Genomic DNA, 14,978 nt, shown 5'->3' on the forward strand with positions numbered 1-14,978 from the left:
CACTAATTTGCATTTGTAAATTTGTTTCTCTGATCCCCTTCTCAGCACTGCCCCTGACCCCCACGTCGCTACTAGCACTTTTTGCTTTAATTTTACTTTTTTCTTTCAATGATTATGCACACTGTTATTTTTCAGAAGGCTCTAAAGCAGGGGTGGGGAACCTATGGCCCGGGTGTCTTATGCGGTCCTCGAAGTCATTTGGTCCGGCCCCCCATGCAGCTGAGTCTGTGTCTCTCAGTTGATCTGTCAAAACTGAGCCGATGCTTCCTGTATAGTTCCGGCTCCGATCTGACAGTCTGAGTGAGTCACAGGCAGAGTGATATTAAATGCACTCTGCCTGTGACCAATACAGGAAACATCACCTCTTCCTCCAGTGCAGCATCGCTGCTAACCAGCATTTCGCGCCAGCAGCACACACAGCAGTACCAGCTAGAACCAGCAGTACCAGCCAGAGCCAGCAGTACCAGCCAGATCAAGCAGTACCAGCCAGAACCAGCAGTACCAGCCAGAGCCAGCAGTACTCACAACAGTACCAGTCAGAACCAGCAGTACCAGCCAGAACCAGCAGTACCCACAGCACACTACCAGCCAGCAGTACCCACAGCAGTACCAGCCAGCAGTACCTACAGCACAGTACCAGCCTGAGCCAGCAGTACCCACAGCAGTACCAGCCAGCAGTACCCACAGCACAGTACAAGCCAGCAGTACCAGCCTGAGCCAGCAGTACCCACAGCAGTACCAGCCAGCTGTACCCACCAGCAGTACCAGCCAGCTATACCCACCATCAGTACCAGCCAGCTATACCCACCAGCAGTACCAGCCAGCTATACCCACCAGCAGTACCCGCCAGCAGTTCTTTTCAAAACTTACCACCACAAAGAGTCGATTGCGCTCCAGACTGACCGACGCAAACCTGGAAAACCAGTTGCCAATAGCAACATCATCAATACCAGCTAACATCACACATCTCACCAAAGAAGCAGTTGTAGTCATCACATTAGGGGTGAGTTAATTAAATTTTTAAACCAAATATAACAGGCACATTTTTAAGTTGATAATTTTGTACGGCCCCCGAATGATTTTATAAATACCCAAATGGCCCTTGGCAGAAAAAAGGTTCAGCACACCTGCGGTATTCTTTATATTTATTTTGCAAACAATGCCTTGAAATGTCAATTGTGTGACCAATCCACATTCCTGTCTAAACTTCCTCTGAACTCTAGCATGCAAACCCTTGTCCCACCCACATATGCAATGTATTTCATTTCAGGAAGTAAGTGCAGTGAGACTCGCAGTTTTCCTGTATTGGCTTTTTTATTCATATATATGCACATAAGTTACAAATGCACTTCTGTTTATTATTCCCATGCTACAAGTACTCAGCTAAGACGAATCATCCTCAGAAGAAAACATTGTCAGGAAGCAGATCTAATATATTGGACTGGACTTTTGGTTTGTTTTTTTTTTTCTTCGTATCCAAAGGTTTTCTACTGTTTGAGCTTATATGAATCATCGACTTCCTCTTTGTCTAAAGGATTGATACTTTTAACTGTAGTAAGTACAGTGTTCAGCCACGATAATGATGAGGACTTGGATTGAGCCAGTGGTTGCTGGGGCACAGGTTGCCAGCTCTTTTTATGATACAGCATTACTTTTTGTGGTCAAGAATTATTATAACCGGACTGCTACATCCTTAAACACATCTCATTCAGTTACACTACAGAAAGCTATATCCAATTTCTATATTATTCACAACCTAATTTTAGGACTTGCCCCATTGTTGTCAGCATATATCCTAGCAAAGATTGGTGACAATAAGAGAAGAAAGGTCACAATATGTGTTCCATTGCTTGGGTATTTTTTATCTAGGTGTTTTCTATTGCCTGTCATCTTTTTAGAATGGCCTATTGAAGTAATGTTCGGCTCTGCTGCTCTGAATGGTTTAACCGGCTGGTTCACAACCTACTGGGCTGGGGTTATGGCATGGGCAGCCGTGGACTCAACTGAAAAAAGACGATCTTTCAAATTCATTGTCATTGAATTAGTTTATGGACTATCTGGTTGTGTGGGCAGCCTTGCTTCTGGACACATCTTTGTATCGTTTACAATAACACATAATACAGGTGCAATCCTAGTTATATGCAGTGTGTCACTTTATTTTTTATGCCTGTTATATAGTATATTTATTTTAAAAGAACCTTATAATGAAACAGCACTGCTTAAGAATTCAGGTGATGGAATGGATGAACAAGAAGTCAGGAACGAAAACTTACCTGAACCAACTGAGCGATCTAACCTGCTGGGTGAAACTAATGGACCTTTAGAGGGCCTCGCTGCTCAAACTCCATCCAAAATTTTCATTGCTCTTCTTTTTGCTACTGCTATATTGTACAATATCTCTGTGGATGGAGCTACGGATGTACTTTCTTTATTTTTAATTAACGAACCTCTAAAGTTTAGTCCTACGTACATTGGTTATGCCAGTGCTGCTGGTTACTTGATATTCATCACTAGTTTCTTGGGAGTTTTTTTTTTTTCCAGATGTCTAAAGGATGTAACTTTAATTATAATGGGAATATTGTCCTTCTGCGCTGGTATCTTCATTATGGCATCTGTACGATGGACTTTCTTGTATTTTATTGGTAAGTTCAACAGTTACACCTGAATCTGGTACTTTCTTTTCTTTAGTCACCTGATCTTGGCTGCATCGTTTTTTTTTTTTTGTTTTTTTTTGCCAGTATCTACTGATTGTAGTTGAATTCTATTCAGTTCGGTTTTTATCTTTGCACAAAGCGGAAAGGAATAATAAAAAAAAAAAAAAAAACTGTCAGATTTTTATTTGTAGACTTTTTACAGACAAAAAAAAAGTTTTGCCTATAGTTCTACTTTAAATTTTTTTTTCCTGTGTTTTTCTTTGTTTTTTTTCCTGATTAAAAAAAAAAAAAAAAAGATTTCGGTTGTACTCTTGCGGGGAATAAATACAGGACAAACCTGAATATAGGAAAAGAAATAAGGAAGACATCTTCCTAATTGTATATACACATCGTGTTTTGTTTCAGTCTGTGTCTTGACATAGACATGAAGGACACAGACTGCAAAAAACACACTTTTTTTTCATTTTGGATTGAGTAAAGAATGGGTATTACCCCTGTCAGATTTTTTTTTCGCCGTCTGTGTCCCATCTGCAAACAGGAAGTGGGAGAAAATCCCTTTAAATTGAGGGAATTCCTTGGGGACCCCCAGGTCACCAGAACTAGTGTCCCCATTGGAAGATTTCTCATCTATTACTTTTCTGGTGACAACCCAAAATTTGGAATTTTATTTTACATTCACTTATGATAATGGTAAGCAGGACAAATAGAAAGGCTAAATCCCCTTAACCACTTCAGCCCCAGAAGGTTTTGCCCCCTTAATGTCCAGGCCATTTTTTGCGTTTCGGCACTACGTTAATTTAACTGACAATTGTGCAGTTGTTCCGACGGACAGATCAGACCCCTAAATTACATTTTTGACACTTTTGGGGGGACCAGTGACATTAATAAAAATATTGCTAAAAATATGCACTGTTACTTTAATAATGACACTGGCAAGGAGGGGGTTAACTCAGGGGAGATCAAAGGGTTGAGTGTATGCCTAGGGGGTGTTTTCTAACTGTATGGGGAAGGGATTTGTGGAACAAACACAGAGACCTGTATAGGAGGATCACAGGGGCTCTGTGTTCATTCCAGAGAGAACAACGGTCTGCTGTGCTTACAACAGCAGACCGTCATTCTCTCTCCACGGGGAGCGAGCGCAGGTGCCCGGGGGCAATCGTGGCCACCAGCCCCATGGATCGGCTTCCCCGCTGCCTAATGGGGATGGGCATGCGCGCCCCCAGGAGCGCTCCCGCGAACCGCTGTGCAGATGCGGTGGTTCGCGCAGCCGAGCCAGCCTGCCACAGTATATCTGCGCCGTGCGGTCGGCAAGTGGTTAGCGGGGGGGGGAAAGACAGCAAAAAATAAAAATAAAAATCCGACAGGTGTTCTAATCCCTCTGCAAAAAAAAAAAAAAAAAAAAGTTTTGCCTTTAGTTATACTTCAGGCTCCCCCTCCAAAAATTAAAAGTCAGCAGCTGCACATACTGTACCCGTTCCCCCCTCCCCCTTGAAAGGTGCCAAATGTGGAACCGAAGGGGGGGGGGGAGCAAATGAACAGAAGTTCCACTTTTGGGTGGAATTCCGCTTCAACTTCAGTTCCAGATCACTTTTGTATTGTCTCCAATGCATTATGGAAACCCAACATTGTCTAATATGTTTGCCTTTCAAACATGAAACCATAGATATATTGTTTTTTGCCTATGTAGGTACACAGAAATATTTAGAGCATTTTCTAGACAAAATTAGATTCTTTATTCCACAGTAATGTATATGACTAATTTACAGCACTAGCACTTACAAATTTACCCAAAATTACAAGACATATGAGCGTAATACTCTTTAAAAACATAATATATGGTGTGTGATAAAGCTTATGATAAGTTTGCGATAAAGAAATTACAGTTTGACTCTATTAGCTGTCATATATGTCACTTCCACTTTTTTCCTTCTTCATATTTCACAGATCATGTTACAGACATGGATAATCTGCAAGTAAATCTAGGCATTATGGCCTTGCAGTTATATAGATAGCCTGGCTTACAGATCAGAATAATAATACACATATTATTGATTGAACTAGATGGGCCAGTGTCTTTTTTCAACCTCACTAACTATAAGTAACTACCGTATATGTAACATATTTGACATTATAAGGCAAACTAGACAATGACCCCTTTGGGGATGAAAAAGACATTTTAGCTCACATAGTTTTTCTCAATGTGCTTACATATAGTAATGCTATTGTGCTTATTTTAAACTTACATTTGTAAGTGACCAATTAGGAAGTGTCAGCGATGGGGATGTTCCTTGGTCACGTGACATGCCCGCACCAGAATATTTGACATTGCTACCCAGTGGTGTCTGTTGTGAAAAACTGTATTGAGTGCTTGCTAAATTTCTGGAAGTATTAAAGTGGTTCTAAAGTCTAACAGTTTTTACCTTAATGGATCCTCAGCATTAATGTAAAAAAAACTCCCCACTAACTCCCCCCTCCCCCAAAATACTTACCTGAGTCCTGTTGGTGATCCAGCGCTGTCTCAGCTGCAGGTCTCTTCCCTTCACTTCTTGCTCAAAAAGGAGACTCAGGAAGCAGCAAGAACCATTGGCTCCTGCTGCTGTCAGTCACATTTTAGGATAGGAGGGGTTTGGGGACGTGCCCAAGCCATGCTGTCTTTGTATATGGATGCACACATCCCGGCTCGGAGACACACCCACCTGGGTACCCCCAAAGCACACAGCTTGCTATGGAGGTACCCAGAAGAAGAAGGAGTGGAGAGAGCCAGCAGGGTACTCCAGAAAAAGAGGTAAGGGACTGCTCTGTGCAATATCATTGCACAGAGCAGGTAAGTATAACATAGTTTTTAGTTTAATTTAATAGAAAAGAGGCTTTATTACCTTTTTAAAGAGACTTTGCGATACATTGCATTCTGGGCACCGATTCAAAGAAGGCATAAATAGCATTTTATAAGCCCCCGTTCACACTGAGGCGACCTGTCAGGCGACCTGGTCGCCTGACATGTCGCCTTTCATAGAGAAACTGCGGACCCGTTCTAATAGGAGCGACACAAGTCGCTCCGACTTAGAAAAAGGGTCCGGAGCTTCTTTGGGGCGACCCGAAGCGACCTGCATAGACTTCAATGATATGAAGTCTGTGCCGGCCGCTCCGAGGTCGCGGGGCGAGCAGCGTGCCGCGACCTCGGAGGTCGCCCCGGGAAGTAGCGTTGCTGCAATGTGAACGGGGCCTAAGACGGAAATGTTTGTAGTAAACATTGTTATAAAATGTTGTTTAATTATTTTGTAGCTCGAGCTGTGATGATGTTTGCTTTGATACCAATGCCAACAATAAGATCTGTTTTATCCAAACATATAAAAGGATCATCATATGGTGAGTAGAATTGTACCATTATGTTGCTTAATAATTTCTAACTCATTTCTAGCTCACTATCTTGTAAAACCTGAAACTGTCTGACCAGGTCTGTTACTGAATGCAAATTACTAATACTATATATATATACGCACACACACACACTATATATACATGTGTAGCACCCTATAGTGTAGTGCAGGTAAATTATAGTCTGGTTCAGGGCTGAGCAATGGAATCTGGGTCAGGGTTATTAGAGTTCAGGGCTTGATTACACACCCTGGCAGCTCTCTGGTGCCTCCCCCTGGTTCTAGAATGTTGGAGAATATTCTAGAAATTATTGAGCGGAAGATAGGAGGATTGTCTTGCATATTTGGGAGCTCTTAGCCAATCCCCAGGAAGTGGGCCTGGCAGGGGACTAATTGAGCCCTTAGATAGATATGAGTCATGCCAGCAGGAGAAGTCGGTGAAAGATGGAGATGCAGTGCTGAGGTAGACTGTCAGTGGCCCTTGAGACAGAGGGGTTTTACCTTAGGTCAGAGCTCGGGTGGCTGGCCTGGAAGGATCCCACCACAGGAGGCAGTTGGAAGGAGGCTTTCTGGAGAGGCAGCAGGAGCAAGGAAAGAAAGTATGAGTAGATCAGCAGGGTGAAGGGACAGACAAGGGGAGAAACTGTCACTTGTAGTGGGTCTCTCTTGAAGACAGCGGGGTACTTTCCCAGCCATGCCCTGGGAGATCTCCAGAGAGTGTCAGTGGGTGAACTGGTGCAGTGTGTCATTTGGGTAGACTCAGAAGAAGCAGCAGCCAGGTGGGCTGGTGAAGCAGCAGCCAGGTGGGCTAGCATTTTCTGCAGGAAGTAGCGCTTGGACCAGTGTCTACAGGGAAGCAGAAGGTGTTGCAGGATGCAGTTCACTCCATATATGTTACTTCTCTAAGGGACTGAGAGTTCCAAGCTTGTAAGGGGCTGTTGCTAAGCTAATAAAAAACTGTTGGTTCATAAAGGAGTGAGCCAAGGGGAGCTGTACAGAGGATCAAGATTTGTGCAGGAGGAAGAAGTGAAAGCTGTAAATAGGGAGGAAGTTGTCCTTGGTTGTGTACTTACTGTCAAGTTGGACATCACATAATTCCCATCACCTTCCAAGTTATTATCCCCTCATAAAACAACAAAAACAAGCTTAAGGACTGTTTTCTGTGTCTGGATGCAACTTGAAGATGCTATGTGCCTGGCGGTCCAGCAGTGGGGGGCCCGGACATCTGCAACTCCTACGGGGGTAGTGCTATGTATATATATATGAACTATTAACAGTTACCAAATATTTAAATAACTACTTTATAAATAAACAGAAATGCTGAATTAGGGCTCTTTCACACGGTCCGCCTCCATAGGCGGATCCGTGCTGCTAAGCAGGGATCGATCCGCCGATCCCCGCTGAGCCGGCGGATGACAGCTCCGTCTCCGCTTGCAGTGTGGAGAGGGAGGTGTCACAGCCCCCGCTGCTCTCTATGGGGGATCGGATGGAAAAATAGGGTTTCCATCCATCCGGATTTCACGGACAGGATCGGATACGGATGGCAGCGGATGTCAGCGGAGGTGTCTCCGCTGACATCCGCTGCGCAATAGAGCTGCATGGAGGATCCGATCAGATCCGCCTAAAAAACTGACAGGCGGATCTGATCGGATCGCCCGTGTGAAAGAGCCCTTACACGTTTTTTTTTTTTAAATGTTTGAAATAAATCTCTCTTTCCTAAATGGTAATTTTAAATGCAGTAATCCGAATTCACATTACTGAGTCACAAAAGGCAACTACTGATTGGTTGCCATGGGTAACTGCATTAAAGAATTAGCATTTTAAATCAAATACATTTTATTTTATAAGACCAATAGTTTTTTACTTTGTCCTTCAAGTGATGATGATATTTCTTTCCAGGAAAAGTCTTTGTTGTACTCCAACTGTCATTAGCAGTTACAGGAATTTTAACATCAGTTGTATTCAATGAGATATACCAAGTCACTTTAACCTCATTTAATGGAACTTGCTTTATTATATCAGGCATCCTTTCCATTCTGAGCCTCATCCCTATCAGGTGAGCACTACACATATTATAAAGTCTTTTATTGTACTTCTGGTAACTTATTAAATGTTACAATTTTAGAGGCGATTTATTTAGGCACCACTCATAATTGTACATAACAAGCATTTACCATACCTCAAAATTGATGGGCTGAAATTGCACCAAACTGAATTGCATGTGAATTGCAGGTGAATTGCACAGGAATGCTCAATGCATTCCTGTGGGATTCCTAGTGTGATCTGAGGGGTTTAAGTGGCTACAGGAAAGTATTTTGATGCTTTATTTCTCCTACAATTAATTTTTATTAAACATTCAACAACAGTGAAACAGAAGTTTGTAGGCAGGTTGCCAACAGGTATGTTAGATTAGTTAATGGCTGTCCCAGACTGGGGGAAAGAGTTAATTTCTGGGCTTTTTAATACATCCTGCCCACCTGTGATGTACAGTAAACAGGGGGAAGGCTGGGGCTTATCTTGCATAGCAGGATTTTGGACTCTGAGCAGTCATGCTGTAGGACTGCTGCGCCCTGCAGTCCATTAAAAACACAAGGGATCCTCTGGACAGCCAAGTAATGGAAAAGACCAGCTATGGACTACCGCCTGTGAAGATATGCCTGAGCAGCCAACCAGTTGTAGCTAGGGTTAGGATATGTACATTGTTTACATTGAACTGGATTGCCAAGGTTTTAAGTAAATTTGCATCAACTGTTCTAGGCTTGGTCTAAAGTTAAAGTGGTGCATGTTGGTTCTAGTGTATCAAAAGAAGGGTCAGTAAAGCACATACGGTATAAGAAGTGAAGACACTACCAAAGGTCTACTCGCTCGACAAGACAGACAAGATTAGTAATACAGTTGCTATGGGTAACCAAGGACTAGTGCAAGGTACAGTGCAGCCAGTCAGTGTGGTACCTCGTATAAGTGATGGGTCCTCCGGTAGCGAGGGGGTCAATGCTTTGGCTCCCTCCCCAAGGGTCAGTTTCCAGTAACAATCAGAACCAAACCCATGTAACGAATCATGACTTGGTCACATGGTAAGAGAGTGAAGAAGTTAACAAGTGCACACATGAGGTCTATGCTATGTGCACGGCAGGACCCCATTCTGATACTGGGAGTGAGGGAACAGAGGTATGCTAGTCTGTTTGAGATAGCATGGGCTTAGCAGTGTCCCTCCTAAATGCAATATGCATCAGGCATCAGCGTGTAGTGACATGGGACAGCATCTTTCAGAGGCACTCTGTACTTTTATGATTGCACACAGTGACACGGCTCATCTCTAAGTTGGGGAACTGCCTAAATGTCTGATTTTTCCATTAACGCAGTCCCCACCTTGTCGTGGACATTGGTGAGCGCATTCACAATGAAAGGTACCCCCCACATGCAAGGTAAGTGGCCCCCACCCACAACTTGGCGCGGTTGGCAGTATCCATCCACTCCATGCCCACAAGTTCATTTGTATAGGTCAGCAACATAAAACTGATATATAGCAAAGACATGCTATAGAAGACAATGTATATACCTCTATTGTTACAAATGAGAATGAAGAGCGCTCAAGTCCACTGGAACATGGGAGGCTGGCAGGCACTTTGCATGACAGGCAGATATAAATTTAAACAGGAAAAGGTGCTAGTCCGGGCACATTTGGTGGTGTTTTTTTTGGTTCAGTGGAACTGTTTGGTACTTTTCAAATGTCTTGAAAAATCTCTGAACCTAATGCATTTCAGTTAAGACATATAACATACTGGTGTACCTAATCTAAAAACTCACCAGGCCAAAGAAGCTGCATTAACTTCAGATTGGTGAACAGGTTTATAAGAAAGGCAAAAAAAGGAAACTAAGGGACACTGTCAGGGAAGACTGATGAAGGCTGCCATTACTAAACTCTGCTTTGAGAATGTTAGTTCCCTGGCCATACTAATACCTTGACTAGAAGGCCTCATATACATTTGTGCATGATGTTAGACAGAAGTTGAGAAGGCATTACGTTGCCTCTTCCCTGCTTGTTTTAACCACCAGGCATCTAGCATTTTCAAAAGGAGGTGTACAATGGCTGACCCCTAACCTCTCTCATGAGCACTTTAGGAAGTGTGGGACCTGTCAACCAGACCTCTAATTTCAGTAAGAATGTTCAGCTATGTCAGCCGTCTTTTAGGCACAGGGTGCCATTGTTGACCACATTTAAATTTGCTAGCTGTCTGACTGTTATTCTGCCATACCGGCACAACTACATTCTTACCTAGAGCAAGTATACAAATAGGAAAGTCACAGAACAGTCAAAAGTCCCAATCCATGTTTTTATTTTTAGGTTATTGATGAAATGTTTTGAAGTCAGAAGCTCGGTGTAACAGCCAAGCAACTGGCATTTTTTAGAAAGATTGGTCAGCAATGGTAGTTTCCATGTTTCTTGCGTAAAAGGTTTTTGTTAGCCTAACTGGTACTTCGAAAAGCCAAAAAAAAAAAAAAAAAATGACAAACCTTTTGCATATCAGCCCTTTAATTTCATTTTATGATTTGAAATCAGTGATATAAACTGTACTTTTATTTTCAAGTATTTAAGTAAATATGTTTTTTTTTTTTTCCTTTTTTTTTTTAGTGTTGCTGCCTTTAAATATTCTTCAACATTCCATCATGTCAGGAGAGCATAAACAGAACTCATCACACTATAATCATTTCTTTACCGTTTATCTTGAATGTTTATATATTGTATATTCTTTTTAAAAAGTGAAATAAATGTTATATATTGTTTGTTGGTATAATTATTTTGATAAAGAAAATCATTTAATGCCTCTCATCTCAAGGGTGGCTCACAAAGCTCTTTTTTTATTTGCTAGCTGTGTTTGAACAAGACCTCTGAGCAGTCAAGATAAATATATAAACCTGCAAGCCATAATTTACTTTATATGAGTGTGTCTGAGCAGTTTCTTAATGCAAAGTAACTACTAGAAAAGCAAATAATTGTAACAAAAAAAAATCACATAAAAAGGTCAGGGCATCTTGCAGGTGGACGTCAAGATTTTGGCCAGGGTGCTCTCCCTGAGACTTAATAAGGTGGTGCTCTCACTGATTCACCCGGATCAGTCGGGTTTTATGCCTGGTAAAAACACCTCGTTCAATCTGAGACACCTCTTTATGAACCTCCAGGCGCGGCACAGCAACTCCGGTTCTAGAGTCGTGGTGTCCTTGCCAAGGCATTCGACTCTGTTGAATGGAACTTCCTCTGGCGCTGCCTCGAGGGCTACGGCTTTGGGCCTAACTTTATCCAGTGGGTCCGTATCCTATACCAGGCTTCGGTCGCCAGGGTCTTGGCCAATGGTTGCACCTCGGCGGCGTTCCCCCTTACCAGGGGGACCCGTCAGGACTGCCCTTTGTCTCCCCTTCTCTACGCCCTGGTGGCCGAACCCCTGGCAATTGCTATAAGGTCGCACCCGGGTATCCGAGGTCTGCGCGCTGGCGATTTGGAGGAGAAGATAGGCATGTATGCAGACGACACTTTGCTGTACTTGTCTGATCCGAGTGAGTCACTTCAGGTAGCTCTGTCCCTCATAGAGCACTTTGGCCGCTATTCCGGACTGATGATTAATTGGGACAAATCTCAAATTTTACCGATAGATGACATTCCTCCCCGCCCCCCGGATCCCCGTTTTCCCCTTCAGGTGGTGGACCGTATCAAATATCTGGGGGTCCTGGTCACTAACTTACCTAAAAACTACTTGTCGGACAATGTCCAGCCTCTCTTCAATTTATTAAAGTCTAAGACCCAGACCTGGGCGCGTCTCCCGTTGGGGGTTCGGGGTAGGGTCAATCTCGTAAAGATGGTGTTACTCCCTAAATTACTCTATTCGTTTTGGCGATCTACCTTCCCCTTAAGTATTTCTTGCAGATTGACTCTATTCTCAAACCCTTTATATGGGGCACCAGCCGTCATAAATTGGCCTGGAGGAAATTGAAAAGCCCTACAGATCTCGGTGGCCTTGCATTCCCTGACTTTAATATGTACTACATAGCATCGCAACTGTCCCACTTTTTCCACCTCCATAATTCCGACAGGGAGCGATTCTTGGCCCTTCTGGCTCCGTCCTGGGCCCCGGCCGGCGCTGACCCCTTGTCCCTGATTTTGACGGGGGCCAGGGGGTCCAGTCATGAGGGAGATAGAGCGAGCATGCTGTACCACTACAGACGCCTTTGGGATGTTGTGTCCAACAAGTTGGCATTTCCCTCACTGCATGAGCATACTCCACTTTGGCATAATGCCCACCTCCCCGAGTTGGCGTCTGTTCCTGATGCGCACGCCTGGGCCCAGTACGGAATTCACTTTTTAGCCCAACTGTTGGAGGGCGGCACTCTTAAGACGTTTGAGGCTCTTAAACGACAGTACGACCTCCCCAACCATATGTTTTTTTAGATATTTTCTATGCTCTCAAGACCAAGTGGGAGGGGGATGTGGGACCTCTGGAGGATGAGGAGTGGGAGGATGCCCTGGATAACTGTAAATTGGTATCTCCAAAGCTGTCCGACCGTTTGACTCAGTTGTATGTATTACATAAGGCCTACCTGACCCCCCTTCAACAATCTAAGTTCCAGCCGGATGCCTCCCCTGACTGTCCTATGTGCGGGAGGGAACGCGGTACGTTCTTCCACCTTCTTTGGAGTTGTCCTGAACTCCAGGGATTTTGGAAACAAGTGGTTGGTTTTCTGCACGACACCATGGGCTCCCCCCTAACGCTGACCCCGAAGCCTTGTTTGCTTGGTATATTTCCCGATGTTAACATAGACAAGTTCACTGTTCATTTCCTGCACGAGACCCTGTTTCTCGCCAGGAAGTGTATTGCGCAAAAGTGGATGAGGACCACCCCCCCCCCCCGTCCTTTGTAGACTGGCTTAGGGCAGTCAACTCCACTCTACGATATAAAAAAACTGATTTATGCGCACCGAGGCTGCCCTGATAAATATAATAAGATATGGGATAGGTTCGTCCAGGCCCCGGAGACGTGTATCTAGCTGGTTTAATTTGTGTCTATCTTATCTATGACATGCATTGCCTGTTTTGTGTATATCCACCGTCTGGCACCGGTTGACATACCTTGAGGCCCCCTGAGGCCATGGATTCTTTTATTTTTATTTTTATTTTTACTTATTTTTTCCTTCTACCTGAGTCTGGAATAGCTCCATATACCTAGAGGATTGGTTCTCATGTCTCCTGCCTCCTTGCCACGGACATGTCTTAGAACTGTGCTTTTTCCTTACTACTGCTGGTGTTGCAGTAATGTATTATGTATAATGTCTTTTTTCTTTTCTCTGTAAGCACTCCCGTTCTCTGTTCAAATGTTCATTGCCTTTTTTAATAAAGACTATTGTTTGATTAAAAAAAAAAGGTCAGGGCAGTTCCTTCAGCTACGGCATGCTTTTTCAGCACAATTCCCGTCGGGAAAAGTTTCCATGGCCCGCTACCCTCTGGACGACCTCCTGCTTGATGATGCGCTGGGAAAACCTTTATCTGAGGCCTATAGGGAACTCTTTGGACAGGGACCGGTTGCCATGAGGCGATGTCGGGAAAGGTGGACCGCTTTGGTCCCTGACTTGCAGGGGGAGGATTTAGATGACATGTAGGACCTGTCCTTCAATATGCTGATTTCAGCCAGGAAGAGATATATACAGTTCAAAATATTGCACAGGGCCTACTATACCCCGGCTCGGTTGTTCACCATTTATGGCTCGGGCTCTGCGGAATGCTGGTGATGCACTGGGTCTCCAGCTGACTTTGTCCATGTTTTTTGGCTCTGCCTGTTGATACAAGATTTCTGGAAGGGTGTAACTGGATTTCTTGGTGATCTCACAACACTTGCAGTCCCACTATCTGCCTATTGGGCCTGGTGGAGGGCAAAGCACCATGAAGACATCAGAGGGCTCTGCTCTCGGTTGCCCTCTTTTATGCACGCAAAGCTATTCTCCTACATTGGAAAAAGCAAGTTGCTCCTTCCCTGTCCTTCTGGAAAGACTTGGTCAACAAAGTGCTCCCATTGTAGAAGGCTACTTACTTGAGTAGGGGGTGTCCCCACAAATTTGAGAAGATTTGGCAATGTTGATTGGCCACATCAGAGACTCTTAATTAATGTATTGTTGAGTGATCACCGCAATTAAGACGTGGGGAGTTTGGCCTAGACCCTGTCCGTCTGATGGCTTGACGTACCGACTGGTTCCTATGCCGCTCCTTGATTATGAGTACGCAACCGGAGGGGGTATTGTTATTTTTTTATCAGTAATTGTGTTCCATGCCAAGAACCACTGCACTACCACGGGGGTGGGGGGGGGGGGCAGTTTGTGACTCTTTCTATGTTTGTATTGTTTTGTTTTATTGCAAAATTCATAAATAAAAATTTTCATAAAAAAAAAAAAGGTCGGGGGCGTTTGGTATAGCATGTAAATTACATTAATGCTAAACTCTGAAAGTGGACAAAATCTACTCTTGCAATGCTATGTTCCCCACAATGCAGAGGTGAAATGCTTGTTTAGTCTAGGAGTGCAGGGAAAAGGTATAATACCTACCTGCGACCAGTCCCCCCCCCAGCGTCCTATCTAAGGCACCTTGGCTACCAGGCACAGACTCGCCTCCTGAGATACAATGCAGGGCAAATACCATGCCCTGGACATAATGACACCAGTGGACAGCCCACTACCAGGAGGTTGAGAAATGTGCTGGAGCCTGCCAGAAACAGGAATTAAAGTGGTTGTAAACCCTTTCATATACCCAGTGAAGTGACAAGCTCATGTCATACACATATACAGAGCATCCAGAAACTTTTCACAGCGCTTTACTTTTTCCACATTTTGTTATGTTACAGCCTTATTCCAAAATGGATTAAATTCATTATTTTCCTCAAAATTCTACAAACAATACCCCATAATCACAATG

At 43.8% G+C, this 14,978-nt stretch overlaps 1 protein-coding gene across 1 annotated transcript; it reads left to right on the forward strand.

Annotated features, from left to right (window-relative positions):
- The first annotated feature begins 1,327 nt into the window (after positions 1-1,327).
- On the forward strand, positions 1,328-10,753 carry SLC46A2 (solute carrier family 46 member 2). Its single transcript, XM_082243728.1, has 4 exons — positions 1,328-2,642; positions 5,937-6,020; positions 7,928-8,084; positions 10,662-10,753. Exons 1-4 carry the CDS (start codon positions 1,580-1,582, stop codon positions 10,711-10,713), a joined length of 1,356 nt encoding a protein of 451 aa, XP_082099854.1. The 5' UTR covers positions 1,328-1,579; the 3' UTR covers positions 10,714-10,753.
- The last annotated feature ends 4,225 nt before the right edge of the window (positions 10,754-14,978 follow it).

Source organism: Pelophylax lessonae (assembly GCF_965119305.1).
Source record: "Pelophylax lessonae genome assembly, chromosome: 1".
NCBI classification, from domain to species: Eukaryota; Metazoa; Chordata; class Amphibia; order Anura; family Ranidae; genus Pelophylax; species Pelophylax lessonae.

What these genes read in the sequence shown, in the direction of transcription:
- SLC46A2 (XM_082243728.1), top strand. Translation starts at nt 1,580, where the DNA reads ATGATGAGGACTTGGATTGAGCCAGTGGTTGCTGGGGCACAGGTTGCC. An exon ending in TATAAAAGGATCATCATATG is followed by an intron (nt 6,021 to 7,927) that starts GTGAGTAGAATT and finishes ATTTCTTTCCAG; the next exon opens with GAAAAGTCTTTGTTGTACTC. An exon ending in CTGAGCCTCATCCCTATCAG is followed by an intron (nt 8,085 to 10,661) that starts GTGAGCACTACA and finishes TTTTTTTTTTAG; the next exon opens with TGTTGCTGCCTTTAAATATT.